Source organism: Amblyomma americanum, chromosome 2 (genome assembly GCF_052857255.1).
Source record: "Amblyomma americanum isolate KBUSLIRL-KWMA chromosome 2, ASM5285725v1, whole genome shotgun sequence".
NCBI lineage: Eukaryota > Metazoa > Arthropoda > Arachnida > Ixodida > Ixodidae > Amblyomma > Amblyomma americanum.
Window position 1 is genome coordinate 32,331,750 of NC_135498.1, and position 18,724 is coordinate 32,350,473.

General features: G+C 42.6%; 1 protein-coding gene across 1 annotated transcript; it reads right to left on the bottom strand.

The window, feature by feature from the left end:
* Positions 1-246: 246 nt before the first annotated feature.
* LOC144118445 (mite group 2 allergen-like Ixo r 2) lies at positions 247-11,782 on the bottom strand. The gene is made up of 4 exons (XM_077651382.1): positions 11,658-11,782; positions 7,643-7,747; positions 5,321-5,493; positions 247-566 (listed from the first exon to the last, which is right to left on the bottom strand). The coding sequence occupies exons 1-4, from the start codon at positions 11,734-11,736 to the stop codon at positions 486-488; spliced, it is 438 nt and encodes a 145-aa protein (XP_077507508.1). The 5' UTR covers positions 11,737-11,782; the 3' UTR covers positions 247-485.
* Between the last annotated feature and the right edge of the window lie 6,942 nt (positions 11,783-18,724).

The following is an 18,724-nucleotide window of genomic DNA, read 5'->3' on the forward strand; positions in this document are numbered from 1 at the left end:
TTTCTCTGAATCAGAGGCGCTTCATATAGATCTGGGCCGGAAGTGTTTCAATGGCTCACTAAAAGGAGCATCCTGTTTTGCTCCCTATACATTACGCACTCATGACACAACTGTCTCACGCTTCTCTTCTATCTGTATACCTATAGAGTTGAAGCTGGTTTTACAGGCCAATTTCCTGGAAAATCACAGTTGTCAGTAAAAAACAAAATGCTCAACAAATTTAGTGCACACCTTGAATACTCGTGGATAGATGGATTCTGTCAGCTTATGCTTCCTTCAGACCAGGAACTTCACGTGGAACGTAAGTGTTTGTGATGCATTTATTCACGAACAAAACCTGGCTCCGGAGTACGAAAGTATACAGTTTACAGAGGAAATAATAAAAAAATATAGTGATCACACTAAAGCCACCACATTGTTTAGTGTTTTCTTCTCAATCCTTGGTGCTGAACAAGGTGGAGAGCGAACAATGTGCGTTTCAGCATTCACTGAATAATGGCGTTGATCCTGAGACAGATGCTCGTGCCTTGGTCACCTGACACCTTGAGCTCGAAGGTAGTTTTAATCTGCAGAAAACGATAAAAGAGTTGAACAACGGCTATTGTCCGAGGGTTTTTTTTTTTTAACAAAACACCCTTTCATTGTAGAAGCGTTGCTTCATACATTCTCCATGCCAGATAATACATGAATAAAGAAATTGATCTAACGCATACCCAGAAATTCTGGCCAAAAGCATTTCTGTGCGGGAAACCGTTTATGAACGCAATTTTTTCATATAATGAAAGATTTCGCTATAACAATCAATATATCCGCAGATCACCCGACGGCAGTCTTGAGTTTTTTTTCTTTCTATTCGCGTTTCTCCTATCGTCAAATGCGTGCCCTATTGGTTTTCTACGGCAGTCTTAACTGTTCGATGCGATCCATGGAGACACTCTAAAAAATATTTTGCTACATATCAGAACAATGGGCCATTACCTTGAATATTTTCATAACAGTGTCGGACAATTTTCCAATTTTCAAAATTTTTGCCCGAGAAAGCTCGACTTGCCACTGCTTAAGGACAGCACAGGGCAGTGTAATGTTAGACTAGAGGAAATCAAGGCAAAGAATATGGCTCGGGCAGGGACATAAAGAGCTGAAAATAGCTAAAACATGCCCTACCTGCAAAGTAACGAGGTATATTTCATAGGAAAGGAAAAAAAGCCAGTGCGGCAGAGAGTCATACAGTCATGGGAGAGAAATTATAAAATTCACAAAGACAGGGTGCCGCGGCTGGCTCGGGACCCAAAAAATTAGAGATAAATAGGAGAGGCCTTCAGCCTGCATGGGCTTAATCTTACCGATGAAGGCGATGATAAAAAGCGAACCAGTTCATGTTCCTTCGCCTCCACTCTTGCATGTGCTGGCAGCCGCGACAGCAGCGAGTGTAAGCATGCGCCACCAGTCGGCACGTGAATACATCTCTCGTTAGTTGAACGGCTGGAGCGTTACCACGCCCATGTTACCCGCCTAAAGTTCTGCGATTCATTTCTTGCATTTACCCCATACGATAAAGTCTCGGAAAAGTTGCTCAACTTACGACTTATCCATAATGTGCAGCTGAACCGCAATCGCTGTTATTCTGGTGTCATTTGTTGAGTTACGGCTGTCATACTTATTCATCCATAGAGGTAATCGCGAAGGTGTGCCACACTCACGAACCAAAACGGGGTTTAAGTCACGTTCCCCTTTGTCGTGCCCCAGTATGTGGCATACTAGTGAAATGAACTAAAGTAGTGGTCAGCTTCACTTCAGGTGCCCTGTTCTAGAGTTTCTGCTTGCCAACTCGCCCCTAGAATTAGTATTTCACTGACGCCCATCTCGCTTCAAGCGTACTTGTTGGCTGCGCTTAGATGTATTTTTCTTTTATTTCTTTAGCCCTAGTCAATATTCGACTGAACTATTGCGTGGGAGAGGGATGGGAGAACGGTTTCTCCGGGGACGTTTTTGCAGGCTAGTTGGTGCACTGCTGGAACTTTTTTTTTTAGCGTAGAAAGACAGCACAGTAACAAACGAACTTGACGCTCTGTCCTATCAGGTTCTTTTTTTCCTGTGCTGACATTCAACGCTTCAAAAACCAATTCCAGAACGGCCCTCCCAACCTCTGAAGTGATGTGCTAAGCGGAGCGTGTGCTGCAGCATACAGTGTTGGATTGTGTAGTTGGGCAAATAAGCTCCGGCAATATATGGAACGGCGCACGTACTAATGACGATTTAGCACATTGATGACCGCCCCATCGTTGTCACCATCAACATTCATAGGCGTCGCACTCACGGTCACGTCTCTGAAAGAACTATCCGGTAGCTAGGGGTCATTTTCAGTGTGCTTTGCTTTTAACCGTGCCACCAATATTCCTTGAGAAGAGGCACGCCCTGAATTCCGAGACATCGTCCGCTCTGGCCACCTGGCGGTTGTCAGGAATGTCGTTAAGTAGGCTACTCCTGCGAACAGTTTAGCAATGCTGAGAAGTCAGATAACAATAAAACCAACATAAAAACCTGTGTATGCATGTACTGAGGCGAAACCCTCCTCAAAAATACAAAGGCGCAATCTTGTGTTGTGTACTACGACGGAGCTGCTCTCCTGTCAGGAAAGACAAAAAGCCGACTTGTACGGGGAATTAGTGCTTTATCTTTCGTCTCTTCTCTTCGTACTTTTCTCAGGACTGCGCAGCCTTCTACTTCCTCTTTCTTATTAGCCGGGGCTGTCTTCAAATCATGATAATATAGACCTCTTTTCAACAACTGTCCTCCTTTTCCTCCTAACGTATATTTATGACTTTAATCTTTTAGTTCTTATTCTGTATAAATCAAGACAAACAGCACGACTTCCATTTCCCTCTCAGTTTCCTCCTTCACAGGAGCTAGGATGTTGATACCACCATCCTAGCTCATGCACAGGCAAGAACTGAAAAGGAGTATGTTTTTGCCGGCTAGTTGGTGCCTAAGCATTCTGGGGTTTTTTGCGCAAAAGACACGACACAAAGCGCTTGTCCTTTCTACCTCGTTTCCTTTGTGAAGCGCTTGTCCTGTCTATCTCGTTTCCTTTGTGTCGTGTCTTTTGCGCAAAAAACCCAGAAAACTGAAAAGGAACTTTGCGAAGCGAGCGAGATTTGAACTGGCGGAAAATAAAATTGTGTCCACACTGAATCCGTTATTCTTTTTGATAGTGAACCCAGATGAGTGGGGATATCTTGCTGAAAACAGTTGAAAGGAGCCCTTATCTTTTTTTTTACTTGAAGGGTTTTCGGTCGATGTTATAACCTTATATCTTGCTAACGCATCTACGTTTGTGTATAGGGACTTTTTTTATTTTTGAAGCAATGAAATCAGTTGTGAGGAGGCGTTTCGTTCCTCTAATCGTTTCTTCGTGCATGTTTTTGTGTCTTGGTAACCAGTAAAACCGCCGTTCCCTGCACAATGAAGAAGCAACTAGCGCCCGCTCTTGCGTCTCTAACTGGGTCAGCTAGGTCGAGTAGGAGAGCGAATCTCTGATGTGTTTCAGAGGTCCTCTTTAGGTCGGAGACGACCGCGAAACATTGTTGTTTTTGTATAAACACCTCCCGTAGGGCATTCAAAGCGCATAAGTTGGTTGCTATCGTGCACTTCATCCTAAATACACTGTGGTGAATGTCAATCTTACAACACTTTCGAATGACTTTGAATCAGGATTTATGTCAGAGGGCTCAATGAAATTCTCTCGACCTCCACTTTGGATGTTCCGTACTCTGTATCAGACAGCTCTGACGGTACCTCAGCTGCGTCACCTCAACTGAATACGCAAGGGTGAGCAATTTTATCGACGCATAGTAGAATTTCATAATTTCTCTCTACTTCAAAAGGTGCGCAGTGTTTTTGCCAATATGTCACCTGAAATGACAACACTATCTATTTTCTCCCATTTTGTTGCTCACGAACGAGTGCAGCCCCATGTTTCGATGAAAACATTGATAACAAAGGCTAGCCATTGAAATGCAATGCCGTCCTGAGCAAGTCACCAAAAGTGACGCAAACTGCCGATAGCTTCCTGGGCATGTGAATATTGCTAGCTTATCTTAGGCAGTTTTCAGCCTTCGCCATGCACTTTCAATTTCCTACGTTTCTGCCTTTTTGCCGCACCTACAAACATTGCTGGAATTCACATCGACGTTCCTAGGTAAAATCAGTCTGTGATTGGCAGACTCCTCGCTTGCTCCCTAGCAGCTGATCGTCCACCGCGTGACCTTCTTCCAATCACCGAAAACTTCCTTTTTAACACCTTTTTGGATTCGCATTTGTAATCCTCAGAATGAAATTCCTTGGTGTATTGTTTCTTTTTCATTTCTTGGAACTGTGTCGCTGCCGTGGGTTACTTAACGAAAGTTTTAATGCGCTCTTCTTTTGCTCACTCTTGACATCTGCTTATTGTAGAAGCGCTCTGGCAATTGGAAGAAGTCGTTAACTACGGGCGCCATATTACGCTGTTAGCGGGCTTGGAGGACACTGAGGGCAATTCTATGCAATTAGTTTTCTCAGTAAATATTAATTATTTGTCTTTTTCTGGTATCCTAACGCTTTTCCGACCGCAAAAAACACACTTACCACCGAGAGACTTGGATTTAAAAATTTTCCCGCCAGTCGATTCCCACTCCTGACGTCCCTAACAAAAAGGACGCGTTGCCACCGATTTGAAGTGAATGGCGATACAGCGTGGCCTCTGAGATATGTGGTCATTACTGCACACGCACGCACTACACTTTCGAAATGAGCCACTTATGGCGACACCTATATTTTATTTTATTTTTTAAATCTCTTCTAACTTATGAAAGCTCAGTTCTCGGCGAGAGTGGTCTCTTTGGGATTCAAATGCGGCGTCCCATCGATAGAGGACAACTTAAAATTGTCCTCTCTGTCCCTTTAAATAAGGCGCACCTGTTAGTAATAAAAACAATGATGTGGAGAGCCCTTTGTTCGGAGTCTGAGGCTGGTTGCAGTAACACGCCGCAAGGCGAAACGACAGGAGCGGTCCAATAAGCATCGCTTGCAAGAAGATGACTTGCAATTTTATTCTCCATCTTCTCACTGCCTTTTTTATCCGCCCGCATCTGCTTACTGTAGCGAATTGAACCAACGCTCGGTTACTCCACTGTCTTGTCTTCCCTTTTTTTTTCTTTATGTCTCTCTCGGACATTTACATACTTGTCTCCTACGCAATACAAACCGAAACGCAGCGTACCAGCGGATCTAAAATTGGAGTTCACACGAACACGTGCTCTCAGAAGTGTTCGGACCAACTCACACTGGGCAGCCAGGACGGGATGGACACCTTTATGATGCCGTCATACTTCCGTCCCTTGACGATGGGACACGGGAGTACCTTCTTGCACAGGTTACTCTCTAGGCCAGGAATCGGGAGCCAGATGCCGATCTTCTTGAACTTTCCGCCTAGCTTCGCTTCTTGGCTGTTTTGATCTGTTGCAAATGCAGGGGAGTGAAGCAGAATAAACTTATTCATAAAGAACACGTAGATATTCCATTTTATCTGTAGCCAGTGAGTCTGGAATAAATTTGCATCCTTGTGAAATGAAAGATTGATACTATTTAGTTTCGCTGCTTTGTTGGTAGGAATTTGGGAGTTGCGTTCTTGTTCGTATTTCAATGCGACGCCACTTGTGCACAACTAGATGTGCTTAACGAAGCAACTTAAAGACCAGTGTTGCCATGCAGAATTCTTTTCTGACTTGCTTGCTGCCTTGACAGCTCTGAGGTTAAAGTGCAATAATGAGTAGCTGCATCACACTACGTGCATAGCGCCTTTGGGACAACAGCTGTGTGCCCTAAATAAAAATATATCTCACAGTGTCCTATAGCGCGTTGTCATCTGTTCAGGTCGTTCTATTCAAGCGCCACGGTTCCGCGCGGTGGGAGCGGTGGATCGAGAAAGAGAAGAGAGTCAAACTGCAAGGAAGTTAGAAGTTTGCTAGACAATTGTTTTTCTTTTTTCCGCGTGTTGCCTTGTACAGTACTGATGTGTTTCTCCTAAGTAACACAGGGGCTCTCCTATTTGTGTGTGTACCTTCAACTGTCAACAAAACCGGTTGTATTTTTTTATTCGCTCGGTCTGGTAGTGTATAAGTGCTTCGTAAGGAAAGTAGCTTGAGTTTCTTTTTTCGTCTTTGGACAACTCTGCATAGTAATATCGTCGCACAAAACAATACGTTAATGCCTGCAGTAATTAGCAGCTTCAATTTATAGTGTTATATTACGTCCGGCTTTATTGAATGCCTTAAAGAAAACGGAATCGAAGCATGGCGACAAGGGCAGTTTCATACCGTACTCATCTCTCCGCACCATGTTTTCTATTTGTTGTGCAGCTGGACGATGTCCATGTGCACCAAGGATAACAGCTATCTGCGTTCAGGCTGTGCAACAGTTTCTGTTAACAGCATATATCTGCCTACTTATCTTTTGTAGAAGCATAACCTCAACGAATTCTATCTTTTTGCACCAAAGGTTGTTCCTGTAGTGGTATTAAAGGCGTGCGGTAGATTACGTAATTTACCTTCTCTTGTTTTTTTTTAATGTGAATCCTGCGGTTCACATGGACAAATATATCTCTGTTCAGAAAGTAATAGCTTTAATCGTGTTCGGGACGCTCGGCATCTGTTCTTTTCATTTATTTTCTATGAGCACCTGCGCATCGCATGGACTTTGTGTTTAATTCTGCAGAAAATAAAGGAGTCTGCATAAAAGGAATATGAAGCGCCAGCAAACAATAATTCTTTGAACAACGCAAATTACCTAATTATTCGCGCTCACAATACTTCTGGCCACGCCGTTCACTCCCATAACGTTCGCATTGGTTCATGCAATGCAAAAGCTTAATTTATTCTTTTTTACTATTGTTTGGTGACTTTTTCTGTCATGATGCATTTTATTCTCTGTCTTGGGCATGGGCAGAGATATAGTGCGAAGGAAAGGTCTCCAATGGTCCACTACGGTAACGAAGTGGATTCCAAGAGAAGTCACACGTAGCAAGGCATAGAGTATTGTGCGCGGCCGAGGTTATGAAGTCAGTGGGAATAAAGCGGCCGCAGCCGGCACCAGGCAACTTAAAGTGGAGGACAGTGGGAGAGGGCTTTGTCTTGCAGTGAACCCAGTTGTACGCATGATTATCATGATTATGACGATGGAAACCTTTCACCTCGAACACCCCAACATTCGCCGTCCTACCGATACTACTGCCATGTATGACCTCGGGCGCTTAACAAATTATTCAGCTGGCATTCTGTCTTCACGAGCTTAAGCATGGGAATGAATGGATGAAACGTTTATGTTTGGTATCCTCCCCACCGCTTTGCTGTGCCTCGCACGAAGCTGTGCGCGAGTCATGACCTAATAACACCGGTATACCACGCAAAATAAGTGGAAACATCTCGCCGCTTCAGTATCCACGTGGCAAGCAGCACAGAGAAGGCGCCGGGAAACTCGAACCGTTATTCAAGCCCATGTCATACAGTGCTTATGTTCGTGAATATCAAAGAATAAAAATGTATGTCCTTCTCGCCTTCTAGGTTCAAGCCTCGAAAGCGAATCAAAGTGATCATCACGACCGACTTACCGGCAACTATGGAAAACTGAACAGTGCTTTTCGAGCCTCGTTTGAAGATGCAGGGATCAGAGTCGCATGGCTCGATTCGGACAGCCAATATTTTAGCCTTGCTCCCTGCAAGTAAAATGTGATAAAACTGTGCAGCAAATACGAAATGCATCCAAAAAAAGCTTGGATGCGTTCTCAGCACAGTTAATAAACAGTCAATGCGGTATCGACGTAACATTCATAGCTTTTTGACGACACGATATTTTCTTGAGCGCCTCTTTGTCGCGAGCTGTTCTAGCAAGGAAAGACCTAGCGCCTATTTTAAGACTCCCGCTTTAACAAGCGGGACACGTTAATTACGTGGTGTACAGTTAAGGCAACAAGCGCGAAATTTCAATCTATTTGGTCAAACAGGATACGAGGCGGCGGTGTATACGTTAGGCAAGGCTCAGAAGTAATAATGAGCTATCGGCCACAGAAAGTTCAGGTGATGCTCGCTCTCAGAAATAAAAACTATTGTAGCACAACCTAGAAGCCCAGACGCCAGATTGTGTTATCAACCGACGAAGCATGCACGTTCCCACACATCTGAAGACATTTCAGGTGTTTAGTATGCGTGACAGTGCCTAAATGAAAAATTTCCCGCATGCCTGCGTTCTGTAAACTGTCGTGGCCCATAGCACGTCTCAGCAGAGCTAAAATCGCCAACGGAGATTGAATAATACACTGTTCCTGCTGCTTCTACATAAATTATAAAGAAAAAAATGGCCGGTTAAACAATCATAAACATAAAACAAAATATTCGCTCTTTTTTGTCTGCGGTCATTAACACGATGCCAAACAGCGGTCACCGTCCGCACTTCGAACTTTCAACCTCAAGTTTTCGCTGCATAGGGCACACTACTTCACTTCTTGTGGCACATTTAAGTCACAGGGAGCAACACAACTTAGCCGGAAATGCAATGGTTGTTTCGCTCTGTAAAGGCTGTTTCATAACATGTGTTTTCCAGTGCTCAGAAGGAAGTATTGCTATTTATCCCCTGGAGCCTCATTTTGTAATTTCCCGTCTTCATTTCCGTCCTTGTGGTCCTCTACTATATCCTGTCATCCGCCATGGTCTACAACACTCTAAAACCCTGATAATAACACAATGAAAAGAGAAATTAACCGTTAAAAATGGCGGCCACTGCTGGCTCTGTAGCCGATTCATTCCTTCCAGGGAATGGCTATATTATCTATAGTATGCAATTCGCAGATATTAATGCTGAAAGCGAAGCGGCGCCAGCCTCTGCAACCGCGTGATAGAAAGCACGCATGCGCACAGCTTCGAATCAAAGAGGCTGGTAGCTGCAGCGCAAGGAAGGAACGCTGGCATGGCTTCATTTGTGCAGTTGCCTGAACCCAATGTTCCGCAGTCAGGGTTGAAGTAATACGCTGGCTGATAATTTACGGCTTTTACTCTCGCTTAATTCTTTATCGCGCGGCTGTGCTAGTGCATGATAAGTACCCTGTCACCCTGATTGTATGACACTAACCAATTAGTGAATGCAGATCTACGAAAGGAGGCTTTAGGAGGTCTCAGATTAACGGCGAAATGCAGATCCTATGGTGTTAGCTATTGTAAGAAAACAAACTCCGTTATCAAATATTGCCTATTTATTGAATAACCTTCATTTAATGAAACTGAACTTGAGTTTTATTCCTTTTTTGGTTTGCAAGTGCACTTCTGCGAGGTATGAACCTTAACATATGTTACGTAAATTAAAAAAAAAAGTAGTTAGGATGGCTGTCGTGATAAAAGAATTTCCATTTGTTTCCAATGCATGTTTAGTCGATATAAAAAAAAGCGACCATTCAGCTGTATCAGGTTTTGTGCTCACTTCTGATATAGCAAATAAAAAAAAGAGTTGTTGCCCAAAAAAAATGCATTCCATGAGGCACAAATAGGGGCGCTTTGCTATTCGCTCATTTTTTCTGCTGACTACTCGTAAAACAAAGACCAATTATTCACTTTCTGCTTAGTCTACGACAGCATTGCTGCTATAACATGCAAGATCAATGTCATAGCATGAAATAACAAACACGTAGCAAATCTTACTCCCGATGCAAAAGCCTTGAATTGAAGACAATTTGGAGTGCACAGAAAGTTTCTTCACATCGACATTTGAAAACTTCGAAATGTGCTCATATTCACACGGTATTCAAAAGAAAAGTAGTTTTGCTTTATGATCATCAATTTTTTTCTTTAAAAATTTCTCACTATGAATGGCAAAAATTCAAGTGCGCTAAGACAGCCAATGGCTAAGCCCTCCTCCAACTACATGAACGCATGTTTATTATGCTCAGGATGAGAAAGAAAAAAGGGAATAAATAATTAAGAATTGGTAATTAAATATATGACAAAAACAGCCAATTACGCACCTTTGCTTACAATTAGAAAGAAAAGCGGACGCAAAATTGCGTCCACAGTCTTCGGTTAAATTTCTATAAGCAGGATCCTTCGTAAAAAAAAAGAACGCTAATTATAGCCATCCGTCCCTTCATTGTCCCAGTAGTAATGCTGGCAATCAGATCTAAAGCTTGGTGCACCTTGCATGCGCACCTATTTAAAGGTTAAGCGGCTGGTATCAGGCGAGAGCAAACTGGGAAAAATTTCCGTGATACATTTTGCCCAGCTACGCCATTATATTAGAGCATGTTGATCCAGGAAACAAAAAAGTAACGAAAAATGCTTCTGCAAAGTTCTAACCTTTCGCGTTTAACTAAATATGATTTAAATCCTGGAGCAGCTCACGCTTTTCTGAGACTAATAAATGGCACCCCCCCCCCCCTCCTCAACTTACTTTACACCATACAAGATATCCTAAATCGCCCTCTGCTGAAAAGGCCTCAATGGCCTTGATCCCGTTCTTGTTCTGCTACTATATCATAAAACATGTGCCAACTCCAGAATAAGGTGGAATGCTGTAATTACAAGGCCACACATTTGCAAAGCCAAAACAACGCGAATGAAAAAGATGAACTTGTCTGAGTGTGGTTTTTGTTCCCGTTCTTCTAAAGGGCGCACATGGTATCGTCATAAAATTCTTGTTTTTAAATTTATGACTATGTCAAATAATGATGTCTACAAAACAAGACAAACTCAGCTTTTCAAGACACAACCCTCTTTTGTGGAAAATTAATATCCATGTTAAGAGATAAATTGCGGAATTTTTTATTTATCTATAGTTTTCATCTTAGGACCTTTCTGGCTTCTTTTATTCATATTCTATTCATATTTTCCCAATTTTAAACCTTGCTACAAGCTAAAACATATCTGGGAGAAATTTCGCACCACCGAAATGCTTTTGAAACCAACAGTTTAAACCCCCAAATTTTCCCAGAGGTCTCTCATGCGTTTTCACAGCTTTATCTGAAGAGATACGGCATTGCAATGGCGAGTTCCCTCTTCAAGGTACACTGATTTTTTCTTTGATTTAAAAATCACGAACGTAATAGATCATTAAGCGTGAGGTAAAAAGCAACTGGTTGTAATTGTATTCCAAAAGTTCCAAAACGCTTTACTTCATGTTGTCTTAAGCGACAAAATAACGTTTGATCAGACACGTCGCTCCCGTTGAATTGATTTCAGCGGATACTTTTCCTTAATAACGTGAGATTTAAATTCCTTATATGCTTATTTAATGGTGCAGGGGTATATCAGTTGATCTATACTGCATCCTGTTCGCTGTCACAGAACTGAAAATTCATAGTAACCAGCAATTTGTCGGAAGGTTTGTAAACCTAGCTCCACATTAAAAAAAACGTTTTTTGGTGTTAATATGGTACTGTAATCGCCATAAGTAATCAGTTGTCAGTAAATGAAATACGTGATGTGTTCCCCGGAAAACTTTGATAGCCTCAAAGTAGTAGATTCAAAGCTTCTGCTTGGGACTATCCAATTTCTGCTTTCGTGAAATGCTGTGAATAAGCAGCGCAAGCATTTTGCATTTCAGACTTTGTTAACAGAAAGTATACGAGACAACTAAATGCTTACCGCAGTCCTCAAACTTGAGGTCTCTTGGCTGAGCAGAAGCCAGGCCAATCAGGAAGGCGAGAACGAGGTAGCGAATCATAGTGACAAATGACAGAGGAGTGGTCCTTGCTCTAGTGTAAGTTATGGAGGCGCTGAACAGCAGTGTGACTTATTGTACTGCAGCAGACATGGATTTATATAGTGCAGTTGCGGTGCGGAGGCGGATGCGGGCGTGGTACCCACGCTCGCATTACTGAACAACTGCACGTCCGTTAGTGACGTAAAACTTTCACGCCTTCAACGCCGAATGCGTTCGTGACACTCATCACATCCACGGTGCGTGATCGAAGGTCAAGTGTACTCTGTAGATAACGTACACGAAACGCCACCAGAGCTCTTTCTCAGCAAACTTTTCATATCTTCGTAATAATGACCTTCGTCGCTTATATTAATTAGCATGCGTGTCTGTGTGCGTGTGCGTGTTCTTGGGGGGGGGGGGGGGGGGGACCCTCAGGGATCTATCAGTGTTAAGTCAAGAAAGACCAAATCTGCACATAAGGGTATTACCCCATTAGCTATAACGTCATACCATTAACCCATTACCTAAGTGTCATGCCCTTAAAGCGCAGCTTAATTGTCCTCTCCAACTTAAGAGTGAACACCTGATTTCGCACGTCTACCTTTGCCACTTTTTAATCCCGCATGGTCTACTGTCATTAAAACGGCCCCTTCTTGGTAGTGGCTATGACATGGTACGAAATTTGCAGAGACTGAGGAGCTTCGTAATGCGAGGCTTGATCCGCGAAGAAAACGTGCGGTGCGGTTTTTGTGAGATGTTTTTATGTACAGGAAGTAAGGAGCAGCACTTTCGCAATTTCACAAAGTGTTTCACATTGTTTAATGTCAGCAACAAAATTTTTTTCTTCCAGTTGATGCATTTTATGCCTAGTCTATGCCCTATTCTAGATGTTGAAAATTTAGAGTGCGAAATTAAAAAAAGCAACAAGGAACAATTAGGAGACCCAAGAGAGGTTATTTGGAAGGATATAAAAGTGAAATTATATATGCATCTGTTTGCATTACGGAACGCGAATATACAGAAATAGTGTGAGATTCGAAAGCGGAAGACACCGTTCAAAAGCTTCGACGGTGTTATGCAGGTTTTTCTGGCATCTTTTTTTTTCTTAATCCAATCAGCATGTCCCCTTGTTAGGAACCACCTGAATCACATTCTCTCGCCTGTGCCGATTTCTCCAGTTCCTGTTAAATCACCATGTAATGTACAACAGGATTACTTTACTCGACTGCAAGGAAAGAGCCGTGACGTCAACGCCGGCAACGAGCATGAACACGAAGCAGTCTTCCTCCGGGCCATCCGCGCTGCGACGAATTTATAGCCTGCCTGTTGGAGTGAACATATTTGTTTGCGGCATCAGACAAAGCTACCGCGGGTCAACGCCAGTTATGTGCCTTATGTGGCAGGCATGTTGTGTGCTTTATGTGGCAGGCATGTTATGTGTTTTATGTGAATTATGTGGCAGGCAGCTACGGCTGCTACGCCACCGGGGGAAGCGGAAGTGGTGTGGTGTGAGAGGAACACTCCTTCCAGGAAGACCAGAGGGGTGCGTCTTCCTGTAGGCTCGGACAGAACGGACATTCCGGCACAGAACCGGAACCTAAGAGGGAACTGTGGCATCCGGTTATCCAAACAGGAGAAACCGAATCGCAAGCGTCATTGCATGAGCACTGCGGTGGTGCGCTCCAAATCCGCTTCGGAAGCGACACTCGTTTCAGTAAGCCGCGGCAACTGCAAAAAGTCCCGACCTCGATATTTCGATCTCACTGAATGACGACCTTACTCAACCCCAAACTCACGCGTGAAGTTGAGGTTTGATTTGTTTACCTCACTCAAAAAATTTCGAGCCGTCGCCGACCACAGCTCAACTTCACCTCACGACGTGAGGTTGAGGTCATTTTAAGGTTGACATCGACCTCGTCTGGTCGAAACCTCATGAGGTTGCCCAGCTCTGGCTGCCGCACTTGTCCCACTGGGCTCAACGTATTTAGAAAACGACTTTCTAGATATTCGTTTTCATGCTGCGACACTTAATTCATTATTTAAAAAAAATAACTAAAACTTGGTTGCTTATAAGGATACACGAAGAAACGCGCATTTCTATTTCGTGAACAAATCACATTTAGACCACCTCCTTTGATTACCGGTAGGGGAGGTGAATTCACCCTTATGAGAGTGATACCACCAAGAAGGGGGGGGGGGGGGGGGGGGCGGATGTGAAGTGGCTGGGGTGGGGGAGTAAGGATGTCACTATATGGTTCGTAAACAAAAATTCATTGTCATGTTTTGTGCATGTCGTAATAAACATTGGTTATGGCCCAGCGGTACACATAGATGTAATAAGATTAACATTAAACGCGATTGCACCTAACATTGGACCTGAAAAATAGGCAACGAGTGTGGGCAGAACATGTAATCCGCAGAGCAGTTTACCACTGATCTAAAATGGCAACAACACTAATAGTAGCTGAACAGTGGTTATGCGCCCGTGCATGGCAGAATAGTAGGTGGGTTGATGACATTAAATTAGGTGGGATAAAGGGGCAGCACAGAGTTCTTCATTATGGTCAGTAGGATAGGGTTTTGCCGGACTGTGGGCTTAGCTCGCTGAAGATGGTATACATTCGAAAGCATGTAAGTGACATCCATGCACTTTATTGAGTGCTATAAAACCTCTTAATGCATATCGATGCAAGACAAAAAAAGTTTAGCCTATCTATGTTCTATATCTACACAGTTTTCGCCGTCCTATTACATATCCTTTGTTCGTTTATACAAATGCATAAAAATCGCTCAATTGGTAGGTAGTGTATGGAGGCAAACAAAGAGTTAGAAAAGCAAAAGCGATGTGTAAAAATGTCAACACTAAAAGACCCAGGAGCAATGCAGCTTCATATATTCCCAAACACTTCGTATGTGGTGTACAACACCTGTAAAATTCATCGCATGCAATGTTAACATGTAATATGCAAGACTCTAATAGCGCGTAAAAAGAAGATAAGGGAGACAGTCGATGGCTCATGGTACATGGTTTAAATAAATGTCTTTTAATACCCGTAAGTGAGTTTTAAGAGCAAACCGGAAGCCATTGCCATCTATTGAGACTATTCCGTTTAAGAGGCTTCTTCATACATGTTTTTTTTTTTTTGCGTGGGAAAAAAAATTATTTGAATACAGATGCCCGGCCGCAAATGTCTCGCATTTTACGGCTGTAATCTATTATTTACGAAATTTACATGGGAAGTGCTAGAAGAACTTCTTTCACATCATACATGACGGAAATTTCTTTTAATGAAGTTTAGTATGCGACAGGCCTTCGAATCTATGTAATCAACATGTTTGTTCAAGGTTAAATTATTGTGCAAATAAACATGTAAGCATTTAACGTCCTCATACGAGGAGATTTGGAAATTATATAAAAAGTAGATATTGCAGATGTTAGCTGTTTTCACTAAAATATTGGCCTTCAGTTTTGAACTTGAGAACGGGGACCATTTTTATGTGCTGGGAAAATGTTCGCTGGTCTGTATTCGTAAGGCAGAACACTGGAAAATGCTGACATATTAAACTGGAAGACCAGATTTTTTGCTATAACTGGGTACAAATTTTGTTCCAATGACATGAAATATTATCAAAATCAGTACCTGATTTAGTTCTTAATTCCATTAGAAATGTCAGGACACTGTAATAACAAATAATTATGTCTGACACACTCTCTAGAATATAGGGGATTGTACCAGCTGCGGTGTGTTCGCTAGGCGCCAAAAACTTGGTTCTGAAGTGGAGGTTAATGCGATTAGCCTTTTCTGGATCGCCAGCAATTACACCATGAGCAGTCGATATCAGAGAATCCAAGCCGTTTTCTTTGCCGTTAAATTTTACGTATTTCTATAGTTCTCTGAATGACGTTTCAGCTGGCCACTAAGCATGGTACTGAAACCATCTTTGATGTGCTGTGCGATGTCAGTGCACGTTAAAGATCCCCAGGTGGTCGAAATTAATCCGGAGCCCTCCACTACGGCACCTATTTCTCTTTCTTCTTTCACTCCCTCCTTCATCCCTTCCCTTACGGCGCGGTTCAGGTGTCCAACGATATATGAGACAGATACTGCGCCATTTCCTTTCCCCAAAAACCAATTATTATTATTATTATTATTTTGTCTTCATTTTGTTCTTTTTCCCTACGTCGTCTAATTGCCTATATATCTCGTCATCCTTTAAGCAAATGTATAGTCAGATCACCAGTCCTCTTCGGTTCAGCAGACACTTTGTTTATAAGTGAACCATGCTTTGTTACGTCTTAAGAGACAGCAGAGCACTTAAGAGACACCAAAGAACTGCTCGTCCTACAAATTAAGCACGGTGCCAATAGCGGCGACGACACAGAAGAAGCCTAACAAACGGCATAGACCAGCGCCGTGGGGTACTGTTTGCGTTTTCATTTCATCTACGAGTTCTCTGAAGTGATTTTTGAATTCGCTTTATGCGAGCTCGCCACCTCAGTGAGACATATTCGAGCGCGGATACAGTGGCTCGATATTGCGGCCTCAACGGAAGTGTATGCAGATCTCAAATTGCGTGAAAGCTTCTTAAAGCCGGTATTTTCGTTGCACCAGGACTGCCTTATAAAATAACGGAACCAACAGAAAGTTGAAAACGCAAAGCTTGCGTAAACAAAGACGCAGGGATGCATCCCATACTTTTTACGTACTCTTCCGACGACAGAAACTACCACGACTAACAGGATAAGACGGAAAAACGGTCCTACGACGTGGACTAACCGAATGATACGCCTTGTGAAAGTGACTGCTGGGGACGCCAGAGCTTACGGTTCCTTGCGAGAACATGGAAGGCACCTGACTGCACAAGTATGCAATCGCTGCTGCCTCAATTTTTCATTATTGCCATATGAATTCCTTTCTTTTTCAGAGGCGGCCTGGCGTGTACGGCCATATTTGGCATAATTCTCCTATATGTACCTTACAGGACGGAAATGGTAGTGAGCAAGGTACGTAGTTACATGTTAATAATAAAGAATGATAAATTGCAGAAGCAATCTAAAAGGCTAAAAACAAATTTGAATTTTAACAAGATACTACGCTATAGAATACTAACAAGTGAAGATTGTCGCGTAATCTTAAATCAAGGCAATCAACGAATCACTTTGAGGAAAAGAAACACCAGAAACTTCCTTTCTATTACTGCAGGCAAAACCTCATCAGACATTGGAAAAAAAAACGGTTAATGAAGATATCTGGCTACGCCAGCAGAGATATATGTAGTACGAAAGTTTCTAAGTACTTCAGGGAGACGCGACAAATAAAACCACTCATTTCATTATATTTTTATTTTTAAATTACTCTTGTTCCTGAACCCCGCGTCGTCTTATGTCTCAGAGAAAAATCGCAGCGAAATATGCAATAAAAATTAATTAATAAAAGGTTATTTAGTAAAACTTATGTATAATCTTAGTATAACTTAGTATGACTATGTATCAGTCGGAAGAGGAGAGATCAGTGCTGCTGCTGCTGGCAAAGTCTCTTTTCTCGAACGAAAATAAAGAAAGCAAACAAGGCAGTAAACGAGACAAGCTATGGAGTACTGTGCTTGAAGGTTCATTTTCTCTGCTTTCGTGTTCTGTGTGATTTTCAGGAGTGCCTGGCATTTTGAAAGAAAGCTAAGAACTTTACTGCGTAGCATTGAGCTTTGTAACTATGCCGGAATGAAAACTTATTCAATTTCTTCTTAATAACGTGACACCTCAGGGATACATGCCTTTACGAAGGCGTTACTGTGACCACTCAACAGCTGGAAAGGCTAGCTGAAAACAAAATTCAGTTCTGAATTTTCATAAAACATTGCATATCTCTGCCAAATATGGTTGCATATTATACATAGATGCAAAATAGTTTCATTTTACGCATCCCCCTTCACTTTCAGCTCTGCACAAATGCATGCGAATCATGGCTTGGTTAAAGCACTATGAATAGTATCGCACGAAGTGGTGAATCTCGCCGTCCATGACATGTCTAGCAGCAAAATTATAGCAGAGTACGCGCACTCCCTTCACTGTGAATGAGCACACGCAAAGGGTCAGCCCTGCACCCAAAAGTCGCAAGCACCGAGGCATTAAAAGGAGAGCTTTCATCGCAGCCCGTATCTTAAGGCAATGTATCGCTCTTAAACATGCGCACTCGCCAGTGTCTTCGCCACCTCTGATAAGTTGAAGCGGCATGAAAGTTTGTTTTCTTTTTCGCCTAAAAACCTTTCATGACGTTTCAAGCATCAGACCTACTACCCCGACAACAACTCCTTTTATGCTTCTTATAAACTTCCGAGAATGATTACGCTGCGCTTGATGCAGAACACTTGACCAGTGAAAACAAATTATTTATTTCACCACGCTTTGCGCATGCGATTTCAGTTTTGCTTCTGTTACAAAAAGGCACCCTGCTATAATACCTAAACATGCGACGCGGGTAAAAAATAAAGAAAAAGTTAATTAAAAGTGTTTCTCACAATATTTTCATAATTCTCCGAAGATGAAAAGTCATGTACTCTTGAAGATTTTTGGCGAAAAAGAATTGAGTGTATGCGCCAAGACTCCCGTCTTGATCGAATAAATCCGTGGACTTCATTCAGCCCTTGGTGTTGTACCCCGTATCACAGGTTCTGAGAAGCCGCAGTCATCAAAATCGTTCCAAATAAATATCGTTCAAAACACATACCCCAGTACCGTTCTCATTTCTTGTTAATACCTGGCTTACATTTTCTTTTAGATAATAAATATTTCATCGAGAAATTCAGACACACTTGGTGAGCCACCGGAACAAATTTTATTGTTGGGTGGGATGGTTCTGCATTATCCAAAACAGCGCTGGAAGACACGGACGAAGAGACAAGACACATACCGTGTGCGTGTGTTCGTGTGAGGCTGGACGGGTGAATGTGCTTTTGCTTGTGAACCTTTCAACAGACAGTCATTGTTTTCAAAGGGACTGTGCGCTCGGCT